The following is a 25,175-nucleotide window of genomic DNA, read 5'->3' on the forward strand; positions in this document are numbered from 1 at the left end:
ATCTTCACGGACAGCAGTGGTATTTGCCATCAGGATCAGACCAGTGTGAAAACAGTTCTGGATAAAGAGCAGGACAGCTACAACAAACAAAAACAACTGGGATTTAAATGAACAATGACCTAAAGGACCTAAATATTCTTGAGGGTTCCTAATTTTGAAAGTCTCTTCTAGGGAAAAAAGGTTCTTTTGCACAAGTTCTATTCAGCTCCTGTAATTTGAATACAGTGGAGACAGAAGCTACTGAAATGAACATGGTGATATTTTAAGGAAGGAAAAATAACTTTAAAAGCTCTGGGGGCCACTCTAGTGCTGCAGGTTTCAGGGTAAAATTGTGGGGCTGCATTGCAACATTAATCTTGTGCAAATGCTTCCTTTGGAGCATAACAGCAATACAGAGTTCCTAAAGCCTATACTAATCACTTTTCTTACAGCTTTTAAATAGAAGATTAATGGGTATCCATTCTACTGTTGCTTATTCCTGTGGTGCTTGTCCTTTGTTCTTTTTCACTTCTTTAATTACCCTGATTTTTATGGTGTCCTTAGTCAATGCATAGGTGATTTAATTCCTTGTATAAATGAAAGCTCAAAAGAAAAAGTTCAAAAAAAAAAAGTTCATTATTAAAAGGCTTCTAATGACCTCATGGATTACTCATTTGCTAATGTATGATAAATAGCTACTGAAATGAGTGGATTGACAGAGCTTCTTTATTCCAAATCATAGGTGATAGAGGTTTCCTAAAATACATGCAAGTTTGCAAAGTAATGCTATCACTAGACCTGGAGGAAGACTGTGGGTTGGCTGCTGTTTTCTCCTGAAAGCACCAGAGGTGGATATGCACTTTCTGCATGAATCACATAGAAATCCCTAGCTGTACTTGCTGGGGACATGCTTTCACAACTTTCTCTAAAAGAGGCTGTGGCTTTAGATCAGTTCAGCTCTTACTGAAATAAAAATTGCATTTTTAATGCAATTAAACACATTTTTCCAGCTTTGTCAGAAAAAGAATAAATATTTTTTTTAAAGTGCAGTCAGGATAGGTGATGGTTTAAACACACATACACATATTTATATCTATATAAAATATGTATAATGTATTATAAATAATGAAGTAGGATAGCTTGTAGCAGTGGTTTGCAGCATGAATTACATCGCTGAGCGAGTACAGTGATGTATTTACAAGTTATCCCACTTAAAATAATGCCTGTTACATCCATCTGTGTGGAGGATATTTTTTTTCTTTTTCAAACTTCTTTACTTCTTTGCTGGCTCTGTATTTAAACACTAACTAAGAATATGAGAAACCACCCTACCTAATTTCTTTGTATAATACCTCTGTAATAACTGCAACCATTGCTTCTACATATTAGCATCATTAGGAAGATAGTTTAACTTCTTTTCTTTGCACTGAATTAGACAGAAATCAAGGCAGAAAATCAGTAAGTAACTTGGTAATGTGTAGATGACTGATCAATTGGTACTCTTGAGGTTACAGTTTGACAAGCAAACTTACAGATAGCTTTGCTGATGTAGAAATACCTGTGTTGTTATTGCTGTTTGCTCAGGTAGAGCAGTGGGATTGTGAGATACCTATGGCTGACAAGAAGCAGCTCAGCCTTGCTTCAAATATATTCACGGATGTAAAAATTATATAAGCCATGTACATATTGATATTTATATTGATTTAATTATTTTGTGATCGCTGCTAGTCCCCCAGAACAGCACTGAACACTTCTAGCAAAAACCCAGTCCTGAGGAGCTGCTTATCAAAGCTTAAGGTGTGCTGAGAAGTGGGTAGAGACATGGTGTGAAGCACTGATGAGACAGTATGATAGCCAAAAATAGCTTTACCACAGATTAGTTACCTCTACCACTGTTGTGTGGTACCCTGGGGAAGAGGAGGGTTGAACTATGAACTGTTCACTGCAAATGCAGTAAGAAATCAGGTTTATTTTAGGAAATGAGGTAGATCAAACAGTAGGAATTAATTGTTCAAAATACAGCTGCTCATAAAGCTGGTCAGCATTTTGAGCTTTCAAGGGGAATAAAAGAGAAGGCTGTGTTCTGCAGCAGAGGCCCCAGAGAAATCTTATGTGAGGAGCAACAAGAGTCATCGGGAAAGCACCTAGGAGAGTTTGAGAAATGTCACAGAGAGGATCTGGATAGAAGTCTACTGGAATGCAGCAGAAGTTGGCATTAAGAACCATGAAATTTCATCCCTCCTCGTCTTTTTTGGTTGTTTACCTCCTCTTCCCCCTTCAGGGAAATATATATATATATATATATGTATATATACACACTATACATATATATATATATATATGTGTATATATATATACACTATATATATAGTATATATATACACACAACTTCACACAACTTTGTATTTAAATAAATATATGTTAATAAGCAGAACTGCTGTATTGATGATGATTCAGAAGATGTCACATACTGGCTAAAAGCATACAAGACAGATAACAGTATGCACAGATGGGGAAATTTTAAGCAGGAGTGACCAAAAGCTGTTTAAATCAAAGAAATAATTTAAAGCTATTCACATGAATGAAGGCAGCATAACAGATGCATGGGAATGCATACTTGAAAAGAGCAAGTCTAAAAGAAAATCAAGTTGTAAAGTAATTTAGTTATGGTGCAATAATGATTCCCTGATCTCTGTAACATCTACCAAACCAGAAGACTGATATAAAATGAGGATCTGAAATAATTATCTTTCTAGAATAATTTGGCAGTCTGTGAGATGGAGCTCACATTAGACTAAGCTGAAGTTAAAAAATGTAGGTTATGGTTACTGAATCACTGAGAAGGTGCGAATGAGAACATTTACCTTATGATTACACATAGCACGTGAATCTTAAAGGTGCTGTAAAGGAAGACCTGGAAAATAAATAAGATTTTGGAAGGCTTAGATTTAAAATGCTATAGAGGAGCTGAGAAACTGCCAGCTCTGAAGATAATTTCAATTACCAGAGAAGTGCTACAGCAAACTGGCTTCCTGAAAATACCTGGATGACAACAAAATGTCACACCGGCCAGCAAAGACTTGTCAAGAACGAATCCAAGTTTTTTTCTGTTGGTGGATAACAAGCCTCATGGAGAGCAGAGAAGCGGCAGATAATCCTGTGTTTCCATTCTGCTCAGGGCTTGTTTTGGCAGTGCCATATAACATTTTCAGATGGCAGTGTCAGATAAAACTGTATAAATGCCTTGTAAATTCAATGCAAAACAAATGGAAAGATGGTGTTTTGAACAGCTTGAAAGACCAGGTGAAGCAGTTGGAGCCTCAGGTACGTGACCAGAGCCTCACATCCTGTTCTGGGGCTCTGGTCACCCACCTGTGATGCCCCCGGGCTTGGGCTCCCCTCCCTTCCTGGCTTAAGTTGTCCATTCCTCATGTTCAGACGACTCTAGGGCTGCCAGAGGGATGGCTGAAGGAAAGGTGCCGCTCACCTGATGGGCAGAGAGGTGGACCTGTGGTCTGAGAGGGGAGAAAAGGGGGCAGAAATTCTACAGCTGAGCTGGCCAGGCTCAGAGCTCTGTGAGGACTTCACAGAAGACAAGGGAAGATTTGTCTAAAAGAACCTTGAAGCTACATGCTGGTTGTTTAGACAACCAAAAAATTGTAGATAATTTAGGGCCTGCTGTGGATGGAGACCTGGGTGATTTATTGGCTTCCTTTACGCTTATTTACGTCGCTGCCTTACTTGATAGCAGCAATACAACAGAACTGTAATTGCGTACATTTGACTGACTGCTGCTCAGTTGTGGGAGGAGAGTAAATTTCAGGTAATACATTGTAGTAATGGCTAGGAAGTTAGGAAGTTGCATCAGTGCTACTACAGAGAATTTTTTTTTTTTTTTTTTTTTTTTTTTTTTTGGTTTCTGCAGTACTGGTGGTTGGTATCCGCTACGCAGAAGAATAGTAAATTACGCAGCCAGTCCATGATAAAGGTTTCTCAGTTTCATATTTTGCAATACAGGATTTGAGATTTTCTCCTTCTCACTTAACGTTTGTTTGCATTTTTGTTTTCTCTTGAAATTCTTCCCAAGAATCAGATCTTGGCTCAGGTCAGGTGATGTCAGAATAATCAGCACCTCTCACCTTGTGTGACAGTTTGAGCCACTGCAGGAAGGTGAACAGAAATACTTGATACTTGCTTTTCCTAGAATAATCATAAAAAAAAAAAAAAAAAAAAAAAGAAAAAGACTTAAAAGGAGCCAGGGTGTATTTCAACATATCTGACACTGGAAATATAAGGGGATGAAAATGTGGCCCTCTAACAGCTAGCTCCAGTATAACTCTATTTGCATGAACAGTAGTGACATTGCTTGGGTGAAAATGCCTCTTAGGAATAAAATAACTAATAATAATAAAAAAAAAGGCAAACTCCCTACATTTGACTTTGGAGCATATTCTGTGAGAGAAGTTGGCTCTGGTTGCTTCTGGGATAGGCGGGCTTTGCTGATGTCTTGTGAAATAGCTGAGCAGCTCCGTAAAAGGAGATGTAAGTAATGTCGAGACATTTTGGATGTTTAGGGGAACACCAGTTCCCTGGGTCATGTGCTGATGACCTCGGGGTTTCCTTCATGGGAATAAGCATGGGAGAGAGCAATAGTGTGAAGAACAAGAGGAGTGACGCCATGGGTGAGCCAGAGTGCAGCTATCTCTTGGCAGCCGGGCTGACTTCTGCGTGTTTTCATCGATATAATATTTTTTCCAAACAAAACGTCCTTTGTTGTTTTTAACCCCCCAACCCCACTCTTCTGAAGGTAAACAGCATGATATCTTCATAAACAGAGAGGAAATGCACTGAAGAACCGTTTTGTCTGGCAGTGGGAACACAGGCTTCTTAGGAAGTTGTGAAGCTACCATATTCAGCAGAAGAGTTCCAAGTGTGTAGAAGATGAGCTGGCTGTGTACTTATCTAACGGATATTTCTTGCCTTCCTCTATTCTGAGATTATTTCTTGTTGGTTGGAATTTTGTAATCATATTCTTGTACCACATCTGACAATGTAGTTCTACTGTTGTCACTTCTTGGTATTTCTATCTTACATATCGAACAATAGGAATAGCTTATTCTTTTGCTTTGCATGGAAACAAGACGTTGGCTAGACTGGTCATCCTCATTGTGAGCAAGGAACAGGGCGTCTGAAACTGTAAATCATGCTTCTGAAGCACAGTCAAGTATGAAGTACATATACCATTTTGCATTTTGGAAAGCTTTGTATAGTAGTTTCTGTACAGTCACTTCCCTTTTGTTATTTTCAGCAAGCAGATAACAGTTTAAAAAAAAACAAACACAACACCACCCTTTAGTGTGACTGTGAAGCATGTTTTTATCTATTTCTTATCCTTCTTGGGACAGAGTATTTATACCTGTATTACTCTTTTAACTGTTTTTCCTTCAAGAGGCATGTTCCTGAGGTGGACCCACTTTGATAGGTCCCACGGGTTCACTGGCCATTTGGTTTCCAAATCCTTTGTGAATGCTTCTGTCCAGAGAGCATGCATGGGCATACTGGTGAAACACTGCTAATTCTACAGGGAATCCAGCCGCTTTCTACTACATTGGCCATCTTCCTCCAAAAGCATCTGTGAAAAATGCCCTTCTTCCCACTATGGTTTGACATTGCATAATTAGCCCCTGGACTAATTCTGTCCCTTTGTAGCAGAGGTCACTTGTTGGAAAGAGTGATCGTGAGTGGCTTCCTCAATGCTGGCTCGTGCCTGCAGCTCTACTTCCACTCTAGGTCAGGGTGTGAGCTCTGCTTGATCCTGCATTTTGTGTCTGCTCTACACCTCACTCTAGAGCAAGGCATTAGGCACGCGCAATAAATGCAACACAGTGATGGTCTGCAAGAAGTCCCATTATTAGAGTAAATTGTTTAAGTAGAGGAATTGCAGTGCTCTATTTGGCATTTTGCTTCAGTCATTCTTTTCTGCCCAATGGTTTAATAGTGAGAAATGTTGAGCTAAAACACAGCTGCAAACCTGGCAATTGGAAAGCTGTGCCCATTAATAACTGTTGCTTCTGCTGCAACCTGAAACATGGCTGGAGCAGTACATTTGTCTTTAATTTCATATGTACAAGGTTTTTAATCTTTAGAATATGCAAAAATAGAAGAATCTGATGTTATTAGGCTTTATTAGCTAGATTGGGTTGTAAGGTGGGTCAAATTTGAATTGGTTTAATTTAGTGTCTCATGGTGATGTAAAGTGAGCCACCTTAAATCATGCAAGTATACAAAGGGATGACTTAGGAAATATGAATACTAGAATGATGTGCTGAGTATTAGGAGGTTAGCTTTATTTATTTTATTTTATTTTATTTTATTTTATTTTATTTTATTTTATTTTATTTTATTTTATTTTATTTTATTTTATTTTATTTTATTTTATTTTTCCAAAATGTTAGTTGATTATCTTCTTGGATTCCTGTTCTTTGCCATTTTTGCACACATATGCTCCTTCGGAGCACTCACCGAATGCCAGAATTGGCATGAAAATCTGTGAGTCATGGAGGAGAGGCTTAAAGTCATAAAGCCTGTTCCTCAAAGAAATGTCTATGATTCCAGATAAGGATAAAAATGTATATCATCTCTTTCTGTCCCCCAGCCTCAGTTAACCACTAGGTGGGATCCAAGCAATACATGAGTACCCCACAGGACCCAGAAAGCTGGGTAGATACATTACAGAAGTGGCAGGCTTTTCTTCTTCTTTGTATGTCATTCGTTGTGCAGAGAAAAGATCTGGAGAGGTATCTTCAGTACAATTATGTGGAGTATTGAATTCTGTGCTTCATTTAAAAATTAAAAAAAAAAAAAAAGGTAGATCTTGTTTGGGTCTTCCTATCCCACATTTGCTAATCTGTCAGCTCTGAAGCCGCCAGGCTGCCATGAAAATGAGAGGAAAGAGCAGTACTTGATGCTGTACTGAGTGGTGTGCAGTTGTTATTCAATATTTGGCACTTGCATTAGCGTGTTTTACTTCAGGCAGTCGAAGTTCAAGTAAGGGGATACCATAAAATAAACAGAAAGCTTGACTTGAAACAAATTTTTGATCAGAAAACCAAGGTTGCATAGTCAGTGCAAATTATTTGTCAGCATAACGTGATAGCTTTGTAGCAACGTGTTATTTGATTTTTTTTTTTATTATTATTCTTAATTACTCATTAGAATGTCTAATTCATCTTTGTTCATGTTGCAATTTTAAAACCCCCATGTTGGGACTTCTTTTTTGCCTTTTTAGTTTTGTGGTGTTACATAACAGTTACAGCTTTATCTGAACTCGGTTCCTGTCATTCTTCCTGACTCTGACTGTGGAGTGTCTGAATTCTTCAGGCACATTTTATCTGCCTCTTTTCTTCATAACAATATACATAGGAGACAAAATACTGAAGGTGTTCTAAATTTTGGTAAGACTTCTCTGTTTTCCCTGGGTGGTGACTGTTGTGCTGCTAGGGTGGTGGAATCGTGATGGCTGAGCTTGAAGTTGCTCTGCTCTTCTGTTTTTAAGACTCTTTTCAGTTCTTTATTATTGTGCCAGACTTCTGCTATTTGGGCTGAAATTTCTATCCTCAGGAGAGAGGAAGGGAGCTGAGTAGGGAGTAGAGTATCTCCAGTAATTCACTAATTGCTAATTATTTCCACATTGCCTGAACAGTGCTCATCTTTCATGAGCTGCACACTGGTCTGCATGTGTTGGATGTGCTTTGCTATTCAAATTTTTGATGTGGGTTTATACTGAACCTGCCATGAGCTGCTGCCATTTTTGTTGTTGTTCCAGATTTCAGTAGAAACATCCTCCCTTATAAGAGACCTGGTTTTCCCCAAAGTGGGAAGTGGCCCTTACAGTGTCCATAGATTTACCAGCTTTTTTTTTTTTTTTTTTTTTTTTTTACCAGTGTGCTGAAAATTTCCATGCTGCGCTTTCATTCTTAACCTTTTCTGCTTCATTTAAATGAAAAGAGGATAAATCAGCTTCTTCAGAAAACAGACACCATAAAAAGGTCTGCATGTGTGTGGTCTTCACCGTTACTGCCTATTGCTTTTACATATAGACTGAAGCACAGTACAAGCTACCTCCAGCTACAGGCTGCTCTTCCACAAAGATTCCCTCTTGGGACAGTTGAACCACACTGTATTTCTGTGCATTTTAACTTGGGCTGCAGCTGGTGAGCACTCTTTCCTTCTTCAAAATCTTCATGATTACCAGTTTAGGTGAGCCAAACCTTCTCAGATCTTGCTTTTTCAAAGCTTCTGCCATGTTGGTCAAAGAAATTCTTTCACCATGTTTTCACAGCTTATCCCAGGGACAGGTTTCACCTCTTGTCTTCTGCTTCCTACCCTGCATGAGCTTGTATTGCCTGTGCAGCACTGCAGTTTCTATGGAAAGCTGGTGAAACATGGGAGTAGCCACAGAAAGACGGGAGCAACGGAGCAAGGGAGCAGGCTAGATGATGCATTGGCACCTGTTTCACTCACCCTTTTTAGTCATAACTTGAGATCAGCAAGCTGTTCTTTATCTGTACTCAAGTTCTTTTTTTTTTTTTTTTTTTTTTTTTTTTTTTTTGTGAAGAAGAGTAAACTATGGTTACAACTGATTGGAAACTGTATTGGAAAAGGTGATGCTTTTTACTAAGCAATTACACTCTAGTCTGCACTTTTACTAGTGTAGGTTTTCATACCCTCTTTCATTTTTTTCAAATGAATTCTGCAGTTAAAGCAACAATGCTGTTGTAAGTGGAAAAGTAAGCAAAAAGTCTCTGCAGAGAAAGGTAAAAAAGAAAGATAAACATATGAGTGCCTGTACATGAAAGCAATCATCAGTTGTATTTTATTTATTTATTTTTCTTTTTTTCTTACAGAAAAAGTACAGAAAAGGATCTGTGGATATTTCAAGGATTAAATGTGTAGAAGTTGTAAAAAATGATGGTATTATTCCCTGTCAAAATAAATACCCATTTCAGGTATGTTCCTTTGGTTTATATAAAATACAGTGCTCCTTTCAATAGCACCAAGCCACTTGCTTGAAATTACTGACACTGTTAAACATGGAGCCCATTCTCAGTTCTCTGGGTCTGTTGGAGGGGGCTCAGGGTCAGGAACTGAAAACCATCCCCAAAAGCTCTGCTCATCCTAAAGTCCCTGCTCATGGAAGCTTTGCCTAAAACACTTGGACTTTTTCTTTTCCCCACCCTCTCTGCCTTGGTGTTGACTGGAAACTGCTTAGTCCTCCAGAATAGGTTAGCTGGCAGCCAATTTTCCCTGTCTTCTTTCTTGCACACACTTTATATAAAGCAGCATGTTTGCAATTACCATTAATTTATATAGGAATAAGAAAAACAAGATAAACCTTGTTGCTTTTTCTTCCATTGTGAACTCAATGGAAGTAAACACAGAAAACAAAGTACTTAAAAGGAAAAAAATGTTTAAATGTCAGGTTCTGCTTATGATGGGAGAAATTTTTGATGTGAGCGTGAATTTCACTGATGGAAGCAGGGATCTGCCCCCTTTCTACCAGGGCAATACTTGTTTTCTGCCCATACAGGCAGTGAAGAAAAAGAAGGCAAGAATTAACCCAGAATAACAGAGAATCACAAAGTAATATGAAATGGCTGGGAACGAAGGATGCCTGATTATAAAATGCCTTAACAGTTATGAGATACTGTTATTAGAAAATACACAGTGAAGAATGAACAAAGCAAAGCATGAAGCAAACATCTAAAGGAATAATAAGATAATATACCATTACAGAATCCTTCCTGTTCTACTGACAGCACCATGTATAAATAGCAAACCCTAAAAAACTTCCCCTTGTTTCTGCATTTTGTCTCATGCTTCTCATGTGGCTGAGGACACTCATTTTGCCAAATGTAACATTTTTTTTCCCTTGTTCTGCTTACTGTTTTTGCTAAGGAATAAATAAAAGAGTATTACTAGGTGAAAGGCTTTATTTTATTTTTTTTTAATATTATATTTCTTTTTCCCTGCAGGTTGTATATGATGCTAATACACTTTATATTTTTGCACCAAGTCCACAAAGCCGGGATCAGTGGGTGAGGAATCTGAAAGAAGGTAAAGGAAATCACTTGCACTTAATATCTGACACATTTAGATAACTTTACTAGAGCTGTGCGCTGGGTCTAGTGAGATGGGGGTAACTCAGTGCTGTGTTTTGGATTTGTGGCTACAAGAGTGCTGAAAACACACCAGTGGTTTAGTGATTTCAGAGGGTGCTTGTGCAGCCTGGAGGCTTTGCCTTTTGCTCATGGTGCCCCCACAGTGACTAGGCAGGGGAGGGCAAGGGACTGGGAGGGGACACAGCTGGGGTAGGGGATGTGAATCGCCCCAAGGGATCTTCCATGCCATATACAGTCATGCTCAGCAATAAACTCTGGGGTAGGGGAAGGAGGGAGTAAGGGGGGGTTGATTTCCAAGCTGGTCATTGCTCACAGGCTGGCTGGGCATTGTTTTACTGGTGGGAGATGGTGTATTATTTCCTTTGCATCACTTTTTTCTTTCTTTCCCTTCTCTTTAAACTGTCACAGCCCACAAGTTTTCTCACTTTTCCTCTTTCTATTATTTTCCCCCATGCCAGTGTGTGGGTTGGGTGCTTAGCTGCTGACAGGTGTCAACCCACAACAAGCTAGAAAAATGAAATGGTGCAACTTCTATTGCACGTATCAACTGACTTTTATTTTTATTGGGTCAGGTCATCATTTGCATACACAGCATGTCAGAATAGATACTGGGCATATCAAGCACCCTGGCTGATTTCATTCAATTTGTCTAGTCTAAATGCAACAAGAATTTGAATTCGTGCCTTTGTACAACATGTAAATCATCAAAAAGCTTATCCGAGCTAGTTAGTGGCATCACTTGGAAGTTTTGTCTGAACATAGCTGGACAGTGTTATGGTGATGGTCTCCCACTGATGTAAAACAACAAGAGACATCTCCCCTGAAATGTGATTCTGATTATTGATATCATACTGAATAAAGATCATTTTTTCAAGAGCCTCTTAATGCCTTCTGCTGTCATCAAACATTCACATTAATTGCAGGTGCTCTTCAAAGTCGTAAGACATAATTCCTGGGCTGGGCTGGGTCGGAAATGACTTCCAAAACTCAGCAGCCTCATAGGGTGGGGATGGGGAGCCTGCTAAACCAAACACAGGCGTTGTGCTGTGAAATAGTGATAAATGTAAGCTAACCTTTCCTCAAGAGCACTAATTACAGAGGAAATGGAGTCACTTGCAGTGGAAACAAAAAGAAAAGAGGCAGCCAGAGCCCACAGGGCCCTCACAGCCGCCCAACTGTGTTGCAGGGTGCAGGTGGGCGCCTGGGTCTGCCTTCACGGAGGCACCAAACACTGCCCTGCTGTGGTGGCTGCTTTGGGCGGGGAGTACAGCACACCCTTCTGGAATAAAGTCATGTATTACCCTAAAAATATCACCTGCCTTCACTGTATGACCTCTGTGTAAACATGTAAGAAAGTCCTTTAGAGAAGCAGTGTTGTAGCAAGGACAACAAGTAAAGATTATGATTCGTCAAAGACACTAATATTTATTAAGAAAGTCAGAAATCATGATTTGTTTTTCCTTTTTTAATCTTTGCTCTCTATTTCCTGTAGGAATAAAGAACAACAGCAATATAATGGTAAAATACCATCCTAAATTCTGGACAGAGGGAATTTATCAGTGCTGCAGGCAGACAGAAAAATTAGCACCTGGTTGTGAAAGATATAATCTTTTTGAAAACAGTAAGTACATAACTTTACATATGAAATTATGTTGGCATATTTTTCTGTGTTTTGTTGTTGTTATGTGATTCTGTCCTCACATTTGAATGCTGTAGGTATCAGGGAAATTTTATGGTGCACTGTGAACTGTTGATTCTGTGTCTAGAGAAAACAAAAATATTTTTCATCTCCAAACATTTTGTAAAAAGTGTAAAAGTCAGTGAATTGTCCTTCCAAAAAGTGTTTGGAGACAGCTGAAAGGAATCATTGAGGTTGCTGAATTTATTTTCCACTTGGCTTGTGTTTCCCATCTGAAACCTATTTGACCAACTGTTTACCTCAGACTGAGGTTAAAACCTCATGGTGAAAGAGATTCATCTGATCTTTGCCAGCTCTCCAGTTTGAATTAATAACTTCTGTGTATTCGTGTAAAGGAATAACAACCCCGCTGGAATTGGTGTTATTAACACCAGTGTGAAAATGGTATGAGAATGTAACTAGGCTTAATGCATTTACAGACACATGGCTCAATTTTCCTAAAAGTTTGCAAACGTCCATATGCTGAACCTGGATGAACCATGACTTCCGTATGCATATGGCTCCTCCAGCATGCAAACCACAGCCTGTACGTGCTCTGCAGTGTATGCTGGAGCATGCAAAGATGTGGAAGTGTGACCCTCACTGCAGCATTGTCCTCTATGACAATACAGTAATTGTCTGTCTTTGATTCAAGGAAAACTCCTTAGTAATAAAAGTAATTGCAACAACGCTTACCTCCTAGTGAAATTAACAGTGCCTGGAAAATTTCCTACATTAGGGCCTTAAAAGGTGGGGAATTGTGTATTTCATTGCATTAAAAGAAGAAAAAACAGTGGCTTGTGGTTGACCTTATTCTGCAAGATCATAGTTCAGCTGTTGAAGTGGAAAAAAGCAGCACAGGAGAAAAAAAATAATTTTGGACCTGAGAAGTAATTTAAAAACTGCTTTTTTTATATATATATATATATACATCTTTACACGATTTTATACAAAAAATACAACTTTTATGCCTTATTTGGTAAAGCAAGAATCAGGGGAAACATATATTTTTTATAAGAATAGATATTAATAGGAGCAGACTTTTAGATTATCATGGTGAGAAGAACACTGCTTCCTTTTTATATTCTTTTTATTTATTTACATGTATTTACTATTATTATTCCTTATTAAGGAGCAAGACATGGTTTTGAACTCCAGTAGTCTTTTGGAGGAACCCCATGAGGCATCCCTGCCTGTGGGCTGGCTTGGAGCCGTCTGTGTGGCATGCTGTGGTGTGACACAGATGTCACCAAATCCTGCTGTGAATGTTGCCTGCTGTCCAATTTAGTACAGTGTCACAGAGCACTTAACCAATGTTTTCTCACTTGGAGCTGGTTTTGCTTCCTGACTTACTATGCTATCCTGAAGGCTAAGATGTTAGAGCTTTATCTGAAGTTTAAACCTTTTATCCAATTTTTGAATTAGAAAGTAAACATGAATCTTTTTCTGTGCTCTGTTTGTAGGTGTAGTGACGCTGCCTTCTCCAATGCCAGAAAAAAATACGGTAGGTGTCTGTGCTGCTGATGAATAGGGGGCTGAAAAGCAAATGCCATTGGGGCTGCAGTGCTGCGGTCAGCCTAGCCACTGCAGCTCTCTCCTGGGGCAACCCAGAACTAGCCCAGCTTTTGCCTCTGGGATGCTCGGCTGTTTTGCAGTGGTGTAAGAGTAGGTACTGGGTGGAGTGGAATCATGGAGCAAAGTGGAACGATGATCATTTTGTATCATTTTCAGCGAAGGCCGCCACCGCCTGTTCCTCCGGTTGAGGAGAATGACAGTGAAGAGGAGGAGATAGTGGTGGCAATGTATGACTTCCAGCCTACAGAACGTCATGATTTAAGATTAGACAAAGGTGAAGAATATACAGTAATTGAGAAGAATGACATTCACTGGTGGAAGGCAAGAGACAAATACGGGTAAGCATGAGTTTTTTATTTTTCAATATAATGTTAATAAGGCTGTTTTCAGGTTCTAGTAGTTCATATTGATTACGTATCAACAAATAACAATATTAGACCCCACTTATGACATAAGTCCTGAAATGTCATCCATATCTTTGTTCCCACATAGAACCCAAACAAAGAAGTGTGGTTCTCAGTAGATTGTGGAGTTTGCGTGCAAAGACTGTTGCAGAACTGAAAGCATTTAACAATGACATTTCCTGTCAGGCAAAACCTAACTTGACTGGTCCAGTACTCCTGTTTTCCTGGGGAATGGCCCATGGAGCGACGTGATTAACATTCAGATCAGCAGGCTCTGACTTCCAGGCTTGAATGATCATTGTCTTGTTTTACAACTGTATCATTAGGGGTAATCTTTGAATGCGCTGAGAGAGTTGCAGTGAGATGCCTTAATGACTATGATGTTCTAATTTTACATTCCTTGGATTAAAATTTTACCCTATGGTTTTCAGGACGGAAGTTACCAAACTTCAATATTTACCAGGTCAATGTTGCAAACTGTTAAGGGTAATTGCCACTTATTAGATACAGCAGGGCTGCTGTGGTGGTCTACAAATACATTTCTACAGACCAACTGCAACATCTGAGCACAGAAGTGATAGAGAAGCAAAGGTCACTTGTTTTCCCCACTTCTGCTGTTTTTCTTGGACGCTTCTGCTGACTGTGCAGATTTTTTAGCTGCAGTGAAAGCTAATGTGGAAATGTTGATGTGAAACGTTCATTTCTGTATGAGTAGTAAAGTGGGTGGCTCAGTAATAAATAGATGACTGCTAGTCATTACTGACCTCTGGTAATTAGCAGAATGAAGCACTGTCTTCTAGACATGCAATTTTACATCTTTTTATTCAGTTTACATATTATATATTCTTTTAGACATGAAGGATATATCCCAAGCAACTATGTAACAGGAAAGAAGTCCAACAACCTGGATCAATATGAGTAAGTGAACATTTGAATTAAAATGTGGAAGACTGTAAAATAAAAGCTAGGCTTTAAGAATTACAATGCATTTCTGAAGTTTTGAAAACAACTGTTTATTATTGTAAACATTGAAGTAAACACATATACCATTGATCTCATGGATTAAACTTAAATATTTGAAATATGTATTTATTTGTTCTGATTCTTCTCAATGTTTTTTGTTGTCATGTATAAAGTAGAGTCAAGTCAGTGAGATTGCCAACACGCATGCAGTTTTTAGGATATTACTATTAAAAGCAGAAAAAAATAAGCAATCAAACTTCAAAACCCTCTTAATTCTTTGACAGACAGAGAGAGAAGGAAATTTATCCATTTTAAATGTGTCCTTTGTTGCTTTCTCACCTTTGAGGCTCTCATTAAAGCCTTGCACTGCTCTGGGCTGAGCCATGAAAGGGGCAGAAAGGGAAGGAAGGAACTGAGCTGCCTTATCTGGTCCAGCTACTTTGTGCCTTACCACCTTGGTGACATGGCTCAGGGTCACTGCACAGAGGATTGCTCCAGATCATCTGTGTGAAACCACTACAGCAGAAATTGAGTACAGGCTTCTGTGCCACTTCCCTGCTCTTCTACCATTGTGGCAGCATGGCTCAAAACAATACACCACACCATTTGCTAGCCGTGTGGTTTTTGTTGTTGTAACTATTCACTGAAATAGGTAGAAACATCAGTGATTATTTGGCTGCTTCACCAAGCACAAGGATGTGGAGCAGTCACATTTAATTCACTTTTGATCTGTTCTGTGGTAGGTCAGTCCTCTGTGGAAAATCATAACCATGTGATTGTGAAGTTACTGAATGAAATCCAATGAAAGCTGGCAGTCATCTCAGCAGGTGACTGGGACAGCTGCTTGAGGGCTGCCTTTAGGCTGGTGGTCTGCTCTCAGGCTGCCATGCATAGTAATCACCACCATCAGCATGCCTCTGTGTTTTAGAAGTGGTTTTGCTCAAAAGTTAGTCCAATTTCCTAAAATTTATTGGTTTATGTGAGATCTCACTGGATCGAATTCAGATTTCAAGGCATTTTTATGGGTAAACACTACTATGTAATAGGTGCTGATGTTGCATTGCAGGTGGTACAGCAGGAACCTGAACCGAAGCAAGGCGGAGCAGCTCCTCAGAAACGAGGTGAGTATGGCAGCCTTGCAGTATGAACCACGATGTTCGCTTAAACTAGTCTCTCCTATTTAAGCCAATGCTTAATTTTGGCATGTGCAAATCACAGAACAAGTAGGAAGGACATACAGCTTAAAATTGCTTGTGGTATAAAGCTGTTGATGTGCTTGCATTTTAGGATAAAGAAGGTGGTTTTGTGGTGAGAGACTCAAGTCAGCCTGGCCTGTATACAGTTTCCCTTTATACAAAATTTGGAGGGTAAGTTTCTGTGGCTACCCTGCATACCCTGCCTTGTTTGAATTGATTTGCATGCATATTCAAACCCCTGCGATGGAGGGGAGGCCAGGAGAGAGCTCAACAAAGAAGCAAGGAACACTATGTTAGAAAACACAGTTGACGAAAATTAGCTCTCAACTCCATGCTTAGGCTACATTGGCTTTAAACCAGTGAAAATCTGAACTGCCACTGAAAGAAAGAGGCTCTCCCATGCCATTCAGTCTTCCCCTTTGTGACAGTCTACATGTTCAAGTGGGGAGCTGGGTTGGGGAAACAAGCTGGGATGAAAATTAACTCATATGGGTTAATCTTCAACTTGGTTGTGGTACTGAGGTGAACATCCCAAGCAATGAGTGCTCAGGGTCTTTGGTATTCAAGATGTTTCTGAAACATGTAACATTGGGCATCCATGCTGGCTGAATTGGTGCTCACCCTGGGGCTGTGGTGATGTGCACAGGGACCCCTACCATTGTCTCTGCTCATGACAACAGTCTCAGCTTTCCTCTCCTGACATAGTACAAGTAGCATAGGACCACCAGGCATGGTGTGAGGAGATACAGAGACATCAAATACGTCCATTCAGCATTTGTGCAGATCTTCAGGTCTGAAAGTTGCTTAGTGTGTTCTGTATGTTGCCTCCTGTTAAAGAAAAACGAGCTTTCTTTTTCTAGTCAACATGTTCCTCTTACAAAGTTCAAAACAAATGACAATGTATTATTATATTGTTTCTTTTTTTTTTTTTTTCAGAGAAGGCTCATCAGGAATAAGACACTACCATATAAAAGAAACAGTGACATCACCAAAGCAGTACTACCTCGCAGAAAAACATCTCTTTAACTCCATTCCAGAAATAATTGAGTATCACAAACATAATGCAGCAGGTAGATGGATTACATTTTTTTCCTGTCACTGTGAGTTGATTTGGAAAGGAGTGTGAGGTGTTTAGGGTTTGAATGAAGGCTTTTAGGTTTTTATAGATACTTCTTCCTTAGAGAAATCATGAGACTGCATTTTCACATTGCTTCAATATAGGCAATCATTTGAAAGGTTTTATGTAAATATATATGCATATTCATGTATGTATATATGTTTATATATTATACATATATAACATATATATTTTAAATGTAATTTATGTATTATACACACACACGCTATTCCTATTATTAGCTCAGTCTAGTGGATAGACACCAGCAACAGAGGTCAGCCTCTAGTTTTAGGACAGACGGTGTTTTCTTTCTATCAATACTTTCTCTAACACTGTATATATTACTCATTCGCCATTCCAATTTGCTTGCTGTACAGTGAATTAGGTCCTTTTTCCTGGCTGAGACACAAGCACAGAACAAGCTGAGGTAAAGGTGTGGCAAAATTAGTTTTTGACAGTCTTTGACAGTTCGGTGTGCTCTGATCCACAGTGAAATAGAAGAATGGCTTTATTCTGTCAGGAAAAAAAAACATTAATTTAGCTCCGTGTCATGTCTCTAGCAGTGGCCTATAACCCACAGCAGATGGGCAGGGATGGTACTGCCCCAGAGTACTCTCTAGGTGCTTACCTGTGGGTCACCATGGCTTAAAATGATATAACCCCCATACAGAAAACACATGAGAAGAACAGCATTTTTTTTTTTCAGGGAGTGCCTGAAAATGTATCTTTGTAAAGGTTGGACACCTAGATCTACGGCTGACAGCTCATGCTGGTGTCTACCTACTGTATGAAAGTATGGGGAGAGTTTAGGAATCTGGTTGAAGGCAAAGATACTAATATAGTATTTTTTTTTAAGTTCAGTCTGTGCTTTTATTTCTTTCATGAGCTATGTTTTCCAGATGTTTATGTGAAATTCAGATGACCAAGCATTCCCCAGTGATATTCTAGATAATGCTTTTTTGAAAAACATGCTCCAAAATCTAACCCTGCTTTTCATTTGTTATAATTGATTTTACTGATTATTTTTAATTGCTTCATTCATTTTTCCTTTTGTTGTATCAAGTTGTGCCAGAATCTAAAAGATTTTAGCAGAATATTCAGCAAGTACCCAGCATCTTTTTTTCATATGAAACACTGTACAAAATAAATGTGAAAGTGAAACTCACGTTAACTTTACGTAAAACCTTTTAGACAGTCTTTCTGATCTTTATGAAAGGGGTGGTCTCTGGTCAGCCTTCATTGGTGCTTGCATAACAGTAAAGCACAAATATGTATACATATGTCTATATCCATTAGTAAAAATGATAACTCACCAGTAAAGATGATGCAACAAGTTAGATGCAGTGAGCTCTCTTGTGTACCTTGAAGCTACTTTGAATAGTCAAAACAATGCAATAGCAGCAAATAGAGTCAAAGCTGTATGTAAGTTTATTGTTAGCCAGTGCTGCACTCTGCAATGAACAAGCAGCTGAGTTGCTGTTGGCACTGTTTCAGAAATAAGCTGTATCCTTGAATTAACTTTGAATTTCAGGTCTTGTTACGAGGCTGCGTTACCCAGTGACCCCAAAGAAGACAGCGGCACCAACAACTGCAGGATTCAGCTACGGTAACTTTGTGTTATATTGATCTATACATACCTTTTCTGATTTTATATATATAAGCTGCCACAACATTTTCTAAAAATTTTCAAAAAAACTTATTTTGTACTGTGATACTATCTTACATGGGTCCAAGTTGTATATTTGAGATCCTTGCAGAGAGAATTGCTGTAGAAAGGCATCAGAGCTGGTGGCAGGCATGTGGTGCCAAGGAATTCCATGAGTAGAAGCAGAACCTGCTGCTGGTGCTCCAGGGCAATTCAGCATCTTCCTCTACTTTTTTGTGGACACCTTGGGCTCTTCCTGATTAAAGAGCTGTGCCTCCTTCATAAGCCTTCAGACTTCTTACTCAACCTTGGCCCTTTGATCTCTGCAGAAGTATTGCTTTTTTTCTTTTATTTAACATTTTAAGTGGTCCATTTTTAAGAACAGCACACCAGGGGACCCAACGGTCTCTGCATTGACAGAACTTTGTATGATGACATCTTCTTGAATCAAGTCTGATAATATCAGTATATATTTATTGGCTTTGGGAAATTTTGTTTTTTTGCCTTCTGTGTTGCTCAGCAGCTAGTTGAAAGTTGTGTCTAGCTAAAATTTTCCCTTCTTTTTTTGGTGAGACGTAGAACTGGTACATTTTCAAGTTAATTTGAATAAGTTTTCTCCCTATATTCCCCAATTTGATAGTAATCTATGGTTTCTCTTCCTCTTCTCTATCACCTACTAGTTCAACATGTTTGCTTATATAACAGTAAGGGGCTCTCACTTTCTTTTTTTTTTTTTTTTCAGAGAAATGGGAAATTAATCCCTCGGAGCTGACTTTCATGAGAGAACTGGGGAGTGGTCTATTTGGAGTAGTGCGCCTTGGGAAATGGAGGGCACAGTACAAAGTGGCCATCAAAGCAATTCGGGAAGGTGCGATGTATGAAGAGGACTTCATCGAAGAAGCCAAAGTGATGATGTGAGTTGCTGTATGGTCCTTGGCACTTATAAAAGTGCCAGTTCTGGGCCTTTGATGGCATATACTAATTCTAGACAAAACACTTCAGGCATATGGTATTTTGGAGTTTTGTGGGGTAAAGAGCTAGTGCAGGGTGGAGGAAGTAATAAGTACATGATTTCAACCTTTTCAGGAAACTAACGCATCCTAAATTAGTTCAGCTGTATGGTGTGTGCACACAGCAGAGACCTATATACATCGTGACAGAGTTCATGGAGCACGGATGCCTTCTGAATTACCTGAGACAAAAACGTGGAGTTTTCAGTAAAGACGTCCTTCTCACAATGTGCCAAGATGTATGTGAGGGAATGGAGTACCTGGAGAGAAACAGCTTTATCCACAGAGACCTGGTAACATCCTGTTATGCAATATACTCTTCCTTAAAATTTTTATTACTGGCTTTATCTATTCCTTTTTGAAACAGCCTGTTCGTAAATAACAGCTTTTATTCTCACAAAAGATTGTAAGTAGTTTAAGTTGGCTCTTCAGGTTCTAACCAAATCTCTAAAGCTGCAATGTACCACAAAAGATGAGAGGTTTCTCTCTCCTGAGAAAAGGGAACAAAATTGCTCTGAAATGTTTATTAAAAGTAGATAGCTGTTTGCACTGAAATAATAGTGTATCTTTATTCCATATTGGTGCCATTTTTACTGCTCATGAATCCCTTGAGATCATAATTTTTCTTGGTAATTTTTTACAAAATGGTTTAGCTGTAAAAACAACACTATCAAGAGCAAATGCATATTTTATTCTGGACCATAATGGGAATGCACCACTGAGCTTGGTGAATCAGTGAACTTGTGGAGCAAAATGAGGGCAAAGTCCTCATTTTATTGTTGTAATTCATCTGAGATAGACTGCAAGTTTTAATCCAGTTCTAACCATTCCCTTTTCAGGCTGCCAGGAACTGCTTGGTGAATGATTCAGGAGTGGTCAAAGTGTCTGATTTTGGAATGACAAGGTATAGTTATGGTGATACTGGAGAATTCACCTAGCCCCTGTTCTTGTATGAAAGAGAATGCACATCAAGCAGTTAAAGGAAAAAAAAGATATTTTTTGACTTCTCTAAGGAACATCCTTTGCTTCATTTCTCCAGTGCTTTTAAAGATTATTTGTTCTGTAGTGATGTGTCTCTTTCCTTTATCTTTTCAACTGTGGAAAAGCAAAACTGTATTCTCTAGAGAATCAAGTGTGCCCTTATCCTGCAAGGCCTGGCTCTGAACAAACGCAGTGGTCTGACTGTTTAAAAGAAAAAAAAAACACATCAACCAACCAACCAAAAAAACCCACCAACCAACCAACCCAAAAAACCCTAATACAAAACAGGGTTTGGCCATACTTGTCTTGGCTGTTGCCACCATTCTGTACTACTCAGCTTGCGTGTCTCTTGATATCTGAATCCAAAGTGACCAGTGAGAAATAGAGCAAGAAATGGACGATTTTGCATCATTTTTTTCTGGTAACACAGAAAAATTTGAGTTGCATGTGGCCTAGACTTTTGTTGTATAGCTAATAATCACAAGACTCCAAGGTAAATAGAAAATCAAACTGTGCCTTGACTGAAACCTTAGTGCTGGTCTGAAGAAGCTGTTTTTATCATGTGTTACTAAGTCATGGCCGTTAGGTGGCAATATGAGCTTCTGAAATTCAACTCCAAATCTAAATTATGATGCGTACGCTTGGAGGCCAACGGAAAGATTTAATGCTTTTCTTTTTTAGGTATGTCCTTGATGATCAATACACAAGCTCCTCGGGGGCTAAATTTCCTGTGAAATGGTGCCCCCCAGAAGTTTTTAATTATAGCCGATTCAGCAGCAAGTCAGATGTCTGGTCATTTGGTAAGACGTTCATCATTGAAACAAAGCACTATTTTTACATTTTGTCAATAGCAGTTAAGCTCCAGTTATCTGGAAGTATTCAGATGTCTATGAAGAAGTTCAGAGAAACTGCTTACCATGGTTTTATGCTTGCATAATGTTTTCACGGAGGTTATTAGTGCTGTTACTTATTAAAATCCATGCTACTAGAATAAAGTTTTTTCATTAATGACACAAGTGAACACTGCTTATAGAATATGGATCTTAAGCTATTTTTTTCAGAAAGACTGAAAGCCTAGAGCTTAAAATAAACATTTATTTTAAGAACTTATTTGTTTATTTTCTTAATGTTTATTTTCATTCTTTAGGTGTTTTAATGTGGGAAGTGTTTACGGAAGGAAAAATGCCCTTTGAAAAAAGTTCCAACTATGAAGTGGTAACTATGGTTAGCCAAGGACATCGTTTATATCGGCCCAAACTGGCCTGTAAGCAGGTGTATGAAGTCATGATGATGTGCTGGCAGGAGGTATGCATTTTTTGGTGTGGGGGGATGTTTTCCCTTTGAATTAAAAAAAAAGGGGCCAGTCCAGCAACAGCAATTAATCTGTATTGCAGCATTCTGACTGTAACCAGGTCATCAAGGCCTGAGATCCCAGCAGGCTAACTCATGTGCCCTTCCTTCCTGAGCAATATTCATATGGAGATAATAGCTGTTGGCTGGTAGAACAAAAAAGAGCAGTTTTTTTTCCTGTACATGTGGTACAAGAGAGGCATAAAGAGGAAGATAGGGAAAAGAAGGTGCCCCTTGATCTACTGCTGATGGTGCATTAAAGACAGGGTACAAGAGATGAGATGTAGACCAGACCTGAATGTTGGTAGACAGATGATGGAAAACTTGTGCATTTGCTATACAAAAAGAGCCAGCTGAGTGAGGCAGAGAGAATTGTCCTGTACTCAGGTCAGTGGGAGAATGAGCCTTAGGTGAGAAGAAGGGAGTGGAAAGTGGGGTATATAAGAGTCATCAAATATAATTTTGATACAACTGATGTGAAAACTAAATTAAATACTTTAAGTACCAACTAATGTAACATAAAGCAGATTTTATGGTATTAATGTAGAAAGTCTATGAAAGACTAGATCAGTTTAATTAATTGCCTCTAATTTTGAGAGAGCAATCAGGGAAACAAAGAATGGAAAGAGCTAATTACTGCTCTTTTCCAGTGATAAAGATGACAAATGGTCTGACACTTGTCTTGAAGGAGAATGTGTTGGAACAAAAAGTAATTAGTCATGAAACTGACTGGTGGATATCTAACACGTACAAAGCAGTTGGTTTATGAAACAAAAAAAATACATTAAAAACAACAGTGCCCTGGAGGGCTGAAAAATAATAAATGTTTCTACAATCCAGAAAGGCTTGTCACAGGAACTAGGAAATTGTAGACCATTAAATTTTGTTTGTACTTGGAAACCTGCTTGAAATGATCATTAAAATGGACTAAGAAATAACAGTAAGTTATTTGTTAACACTCTGTGCATATCAATATGTGTTTATAGAATTTATATGACCATCAGTGAATTGATTAAAAATGTATTGATCTCACGAGGGGTTATTAACAGCAAAATCTAAGCAATCATAGTATTGGAAAGAGAGAATCTTCACGAATCACAAAGAGGACACAAATAATGGCAACGTCTTTGTCATAAAATGTGATTAACTGTAGGTACCTTTGTCCTTGCTTAATAAATTTAATAATGATTTGAAAAGTGTATGAATACTGAATCTTCAAAATGCACAAATGTATTTAAGCTGATAAATGAAGGAAAGGTGCAAGTTATCCAGGCACTGAAAAGATGTTAAATTAACTGTATCAGTAAGGTCAGCAAAGAAACTGCCTCAGTGTATTGATGTAACCAAATGAAACAAAGAGGATGTTATGACATACAGGGAACTGTGTGGAAGACAAATAGAGTAAATGAAGAATACTGTTGCTTAAGTCTATGACGCAGTCTCATTTCTCATTTCTCAGTCCAAAAAACGTGGATGAGATTTCAAAGAATCACACTCAGAATGCTTAGGAGCATGAACAAGTTGCCTAAAGAAAGATTAGAATCATTTATTTGGGAGGATAGTGAGATAGGAATAAAAAAATGTAGCATTATGCAAAATAATGAATTCTACGAAGGGTGTAGTCCAACAACACATATTTGTTTATGTGTTTACGTTTAATGAAATAGCAAATTCATTGCAATGGAATGATGTTGAGACAAAGAATTTACCGAAATCAGCACAACTTTTTTGCTTTCTGATCACAGCTATGCATACTTTTGTTTTTAGAAACCAGAGGGACGCCCAACTTTTGAAGACTTGCTCCATATAATCGTTGACATTGCAGAAAATGAAGATGCTTTCTGAAAAAAAAGACAACATCAGCAGAAGTATTGAGAAGAAATCACTTTCAAGAGATGTGGCTTCATCATTTCCTTTTAAAGGCTTGGCCCTGTAGGCTGCTGGATGCTGCTAAACAGTGTGGGGAACCCATAACATTTGATTCACTTCAATAGATAGTTTTACATGATGTTGGGAAATGAGCACATTACCTTCAGCAATACTGGCAGTATTTCCTCTGAAAACTCAGCACTGCATAGCCAAAAACGTGTGCTGTTTATGGAGAAAGAAAGAGAATATGACCAAAGCCCAGGAGCTTAATTTGCATTTACTGGGTTGGATTCATGTATGTACAGTCCATGTTTCTGAGTTTCTCTTTACACAGGCAGTAGTAGTAGTAATAGTGATTTGCATGCGTAAAAATTGAAGGTATCTATAAATGGCTATTTACTGACATTCAAATGTTTCTAGAGATTTTCCAGAAACATTATTTTTCTCAGTTGATGGGTGTTTTATGATGCAGCAAGAACACAAAATGTGCCTCATTCATTTGCACGTGGTAGGTTGTTAACAACAGTTTCAGTTCAATGTAACACTCCGAAGAGGATTTGCTTCAGGACTGAGCCATGATATGCCCCAAGCCCTTCTAGGCTGTTTGTTCCACTGGAGATCTTGCAAGGTTAGTCTTGACATTATTCATGGAAAATCAGTCCAAGATTCAGCACAACTGGCTGTCAGTGTACCATAATACCTTGTTTTGGATTAATTATAAAATAATTTATATGCTGTATGTATTGTAAATATATAAATTTCATGCATTTATTTATATAAACTGTGTGTATTTCTCTTGAAATTTTCAGACAAATTTGTCCTACTGTGTCTTACATACAACTGAATACATGGGTTTGTAAATGAGGGAAAACACACTCTCAGGTGTGTTAAAGGAGGGCTTGTCTTTGTCTGTCATATATACGTACAGGGATGTAACCTTTCTGTTTTTAACAGATAATGCCATACTACATGTGTGTGTAAATAAAATGAATGTTAACTATGGTTTGGAACAATGTGTAATGCGTTGCCATTAATTTACCATCAGGACAGTGCATTGTAAGCCAAACTTCTTGTGATCACATTGTCCATGTGAATATGCCATTATGATAGCCCATGTATATAAGTATCTTTGTGTACACACTCTCTATTAAATATATAGATTGTAGTATCAATATATATTTGATTGGGTTGGCTATGATCAAACGTTTCATGCAGAAAAGGTTAAAC

General features: G+C 38.5%; 1 protein-coding gene across 1 annotated transcript in view; it reads left to right on the plus strand.

Moving 5' to 3' along the window:
- Positions 1 to 24,893, plus strand: part of TEC (tec protein tyrosine kinase) — a 48,561-nt gene extending 23,668 nt beyond the window's left edge. Inside the window, exons 3-18 of the mRNA XM_084286642.1 lie at positions 8,886 to 8,987; positions 10,014 to 10,095; positions 11,653 to 11,781; positions 13,302 to 13,342; positions 13,570 to 13,751; positions 14,670 to 14,735; positions 15,847 to 15,901; positions 16,068 to 16,147; positions 16,913 to 17,046; positions 18,625 to 18,699; positions 19,481 to 19,652; positions 19,825 to 20,041; positions 20,588 to 20,652; positions 21,411 to 21,529; positions 21,877 to 22,034; positions 23,847 to 24,893. Coding sequence (XP_084142768.1) covers positions 8,886 to 8,987; positions 10,014 to 10,095; positions 11,653 to 11,781; positions 13,302 to 13,342; positions 13,570 to 13,751; positions 14,670 to 14,735; positions 15,847 to 15,901; positions 16,068 to 16,147; positions 16,913 to 17,046; positions 18,625 to 18,699; positions 19,481 to 19,652; positions 19,825 to 20,041; positions 20,588 to 20,652; positions 21,411 to 21,529; positions 21,877 to 22,034; positions 23,847 to 23,924 — 1,755 coding nt within the window. The 3' untranslated portion in view covers positions 23,925 to 24,893. The remainder of the gene's footprint in view (positions 1 to 8,885; positions 8,988 to 10,013; positions 10,096 to 11,652; positions 11,782 to 13,301; positions 13,343 to 13,569; positions 13,752 to 14,669; positions 14,736 to 15,846; positions 15,902 to 16,067; positions 16,148 to 16,912; positions 17,047 to 18,624; positions 18,700 to 19,480; positions 19,653 to 19,824; positions 20,042 to 20,587; positions 20,653 to 21,410; positions 21,530 to 21,876; positions 22,035 to 23,846) is intronic.
- Positions 24,894 to 25,175: the final 282 nt, after the last annotated feature.

This window comes from Netta rufina (genome assembly GCF_964035555.1).
Source record: "Netta rufina genome assembly, chromosome: 4".
Taxonomy (NCBI): Eukaryota; Metazoa; Chordata; class Aves; order Anseriformes; family Anatidae; genus Netta; species Netta rufina.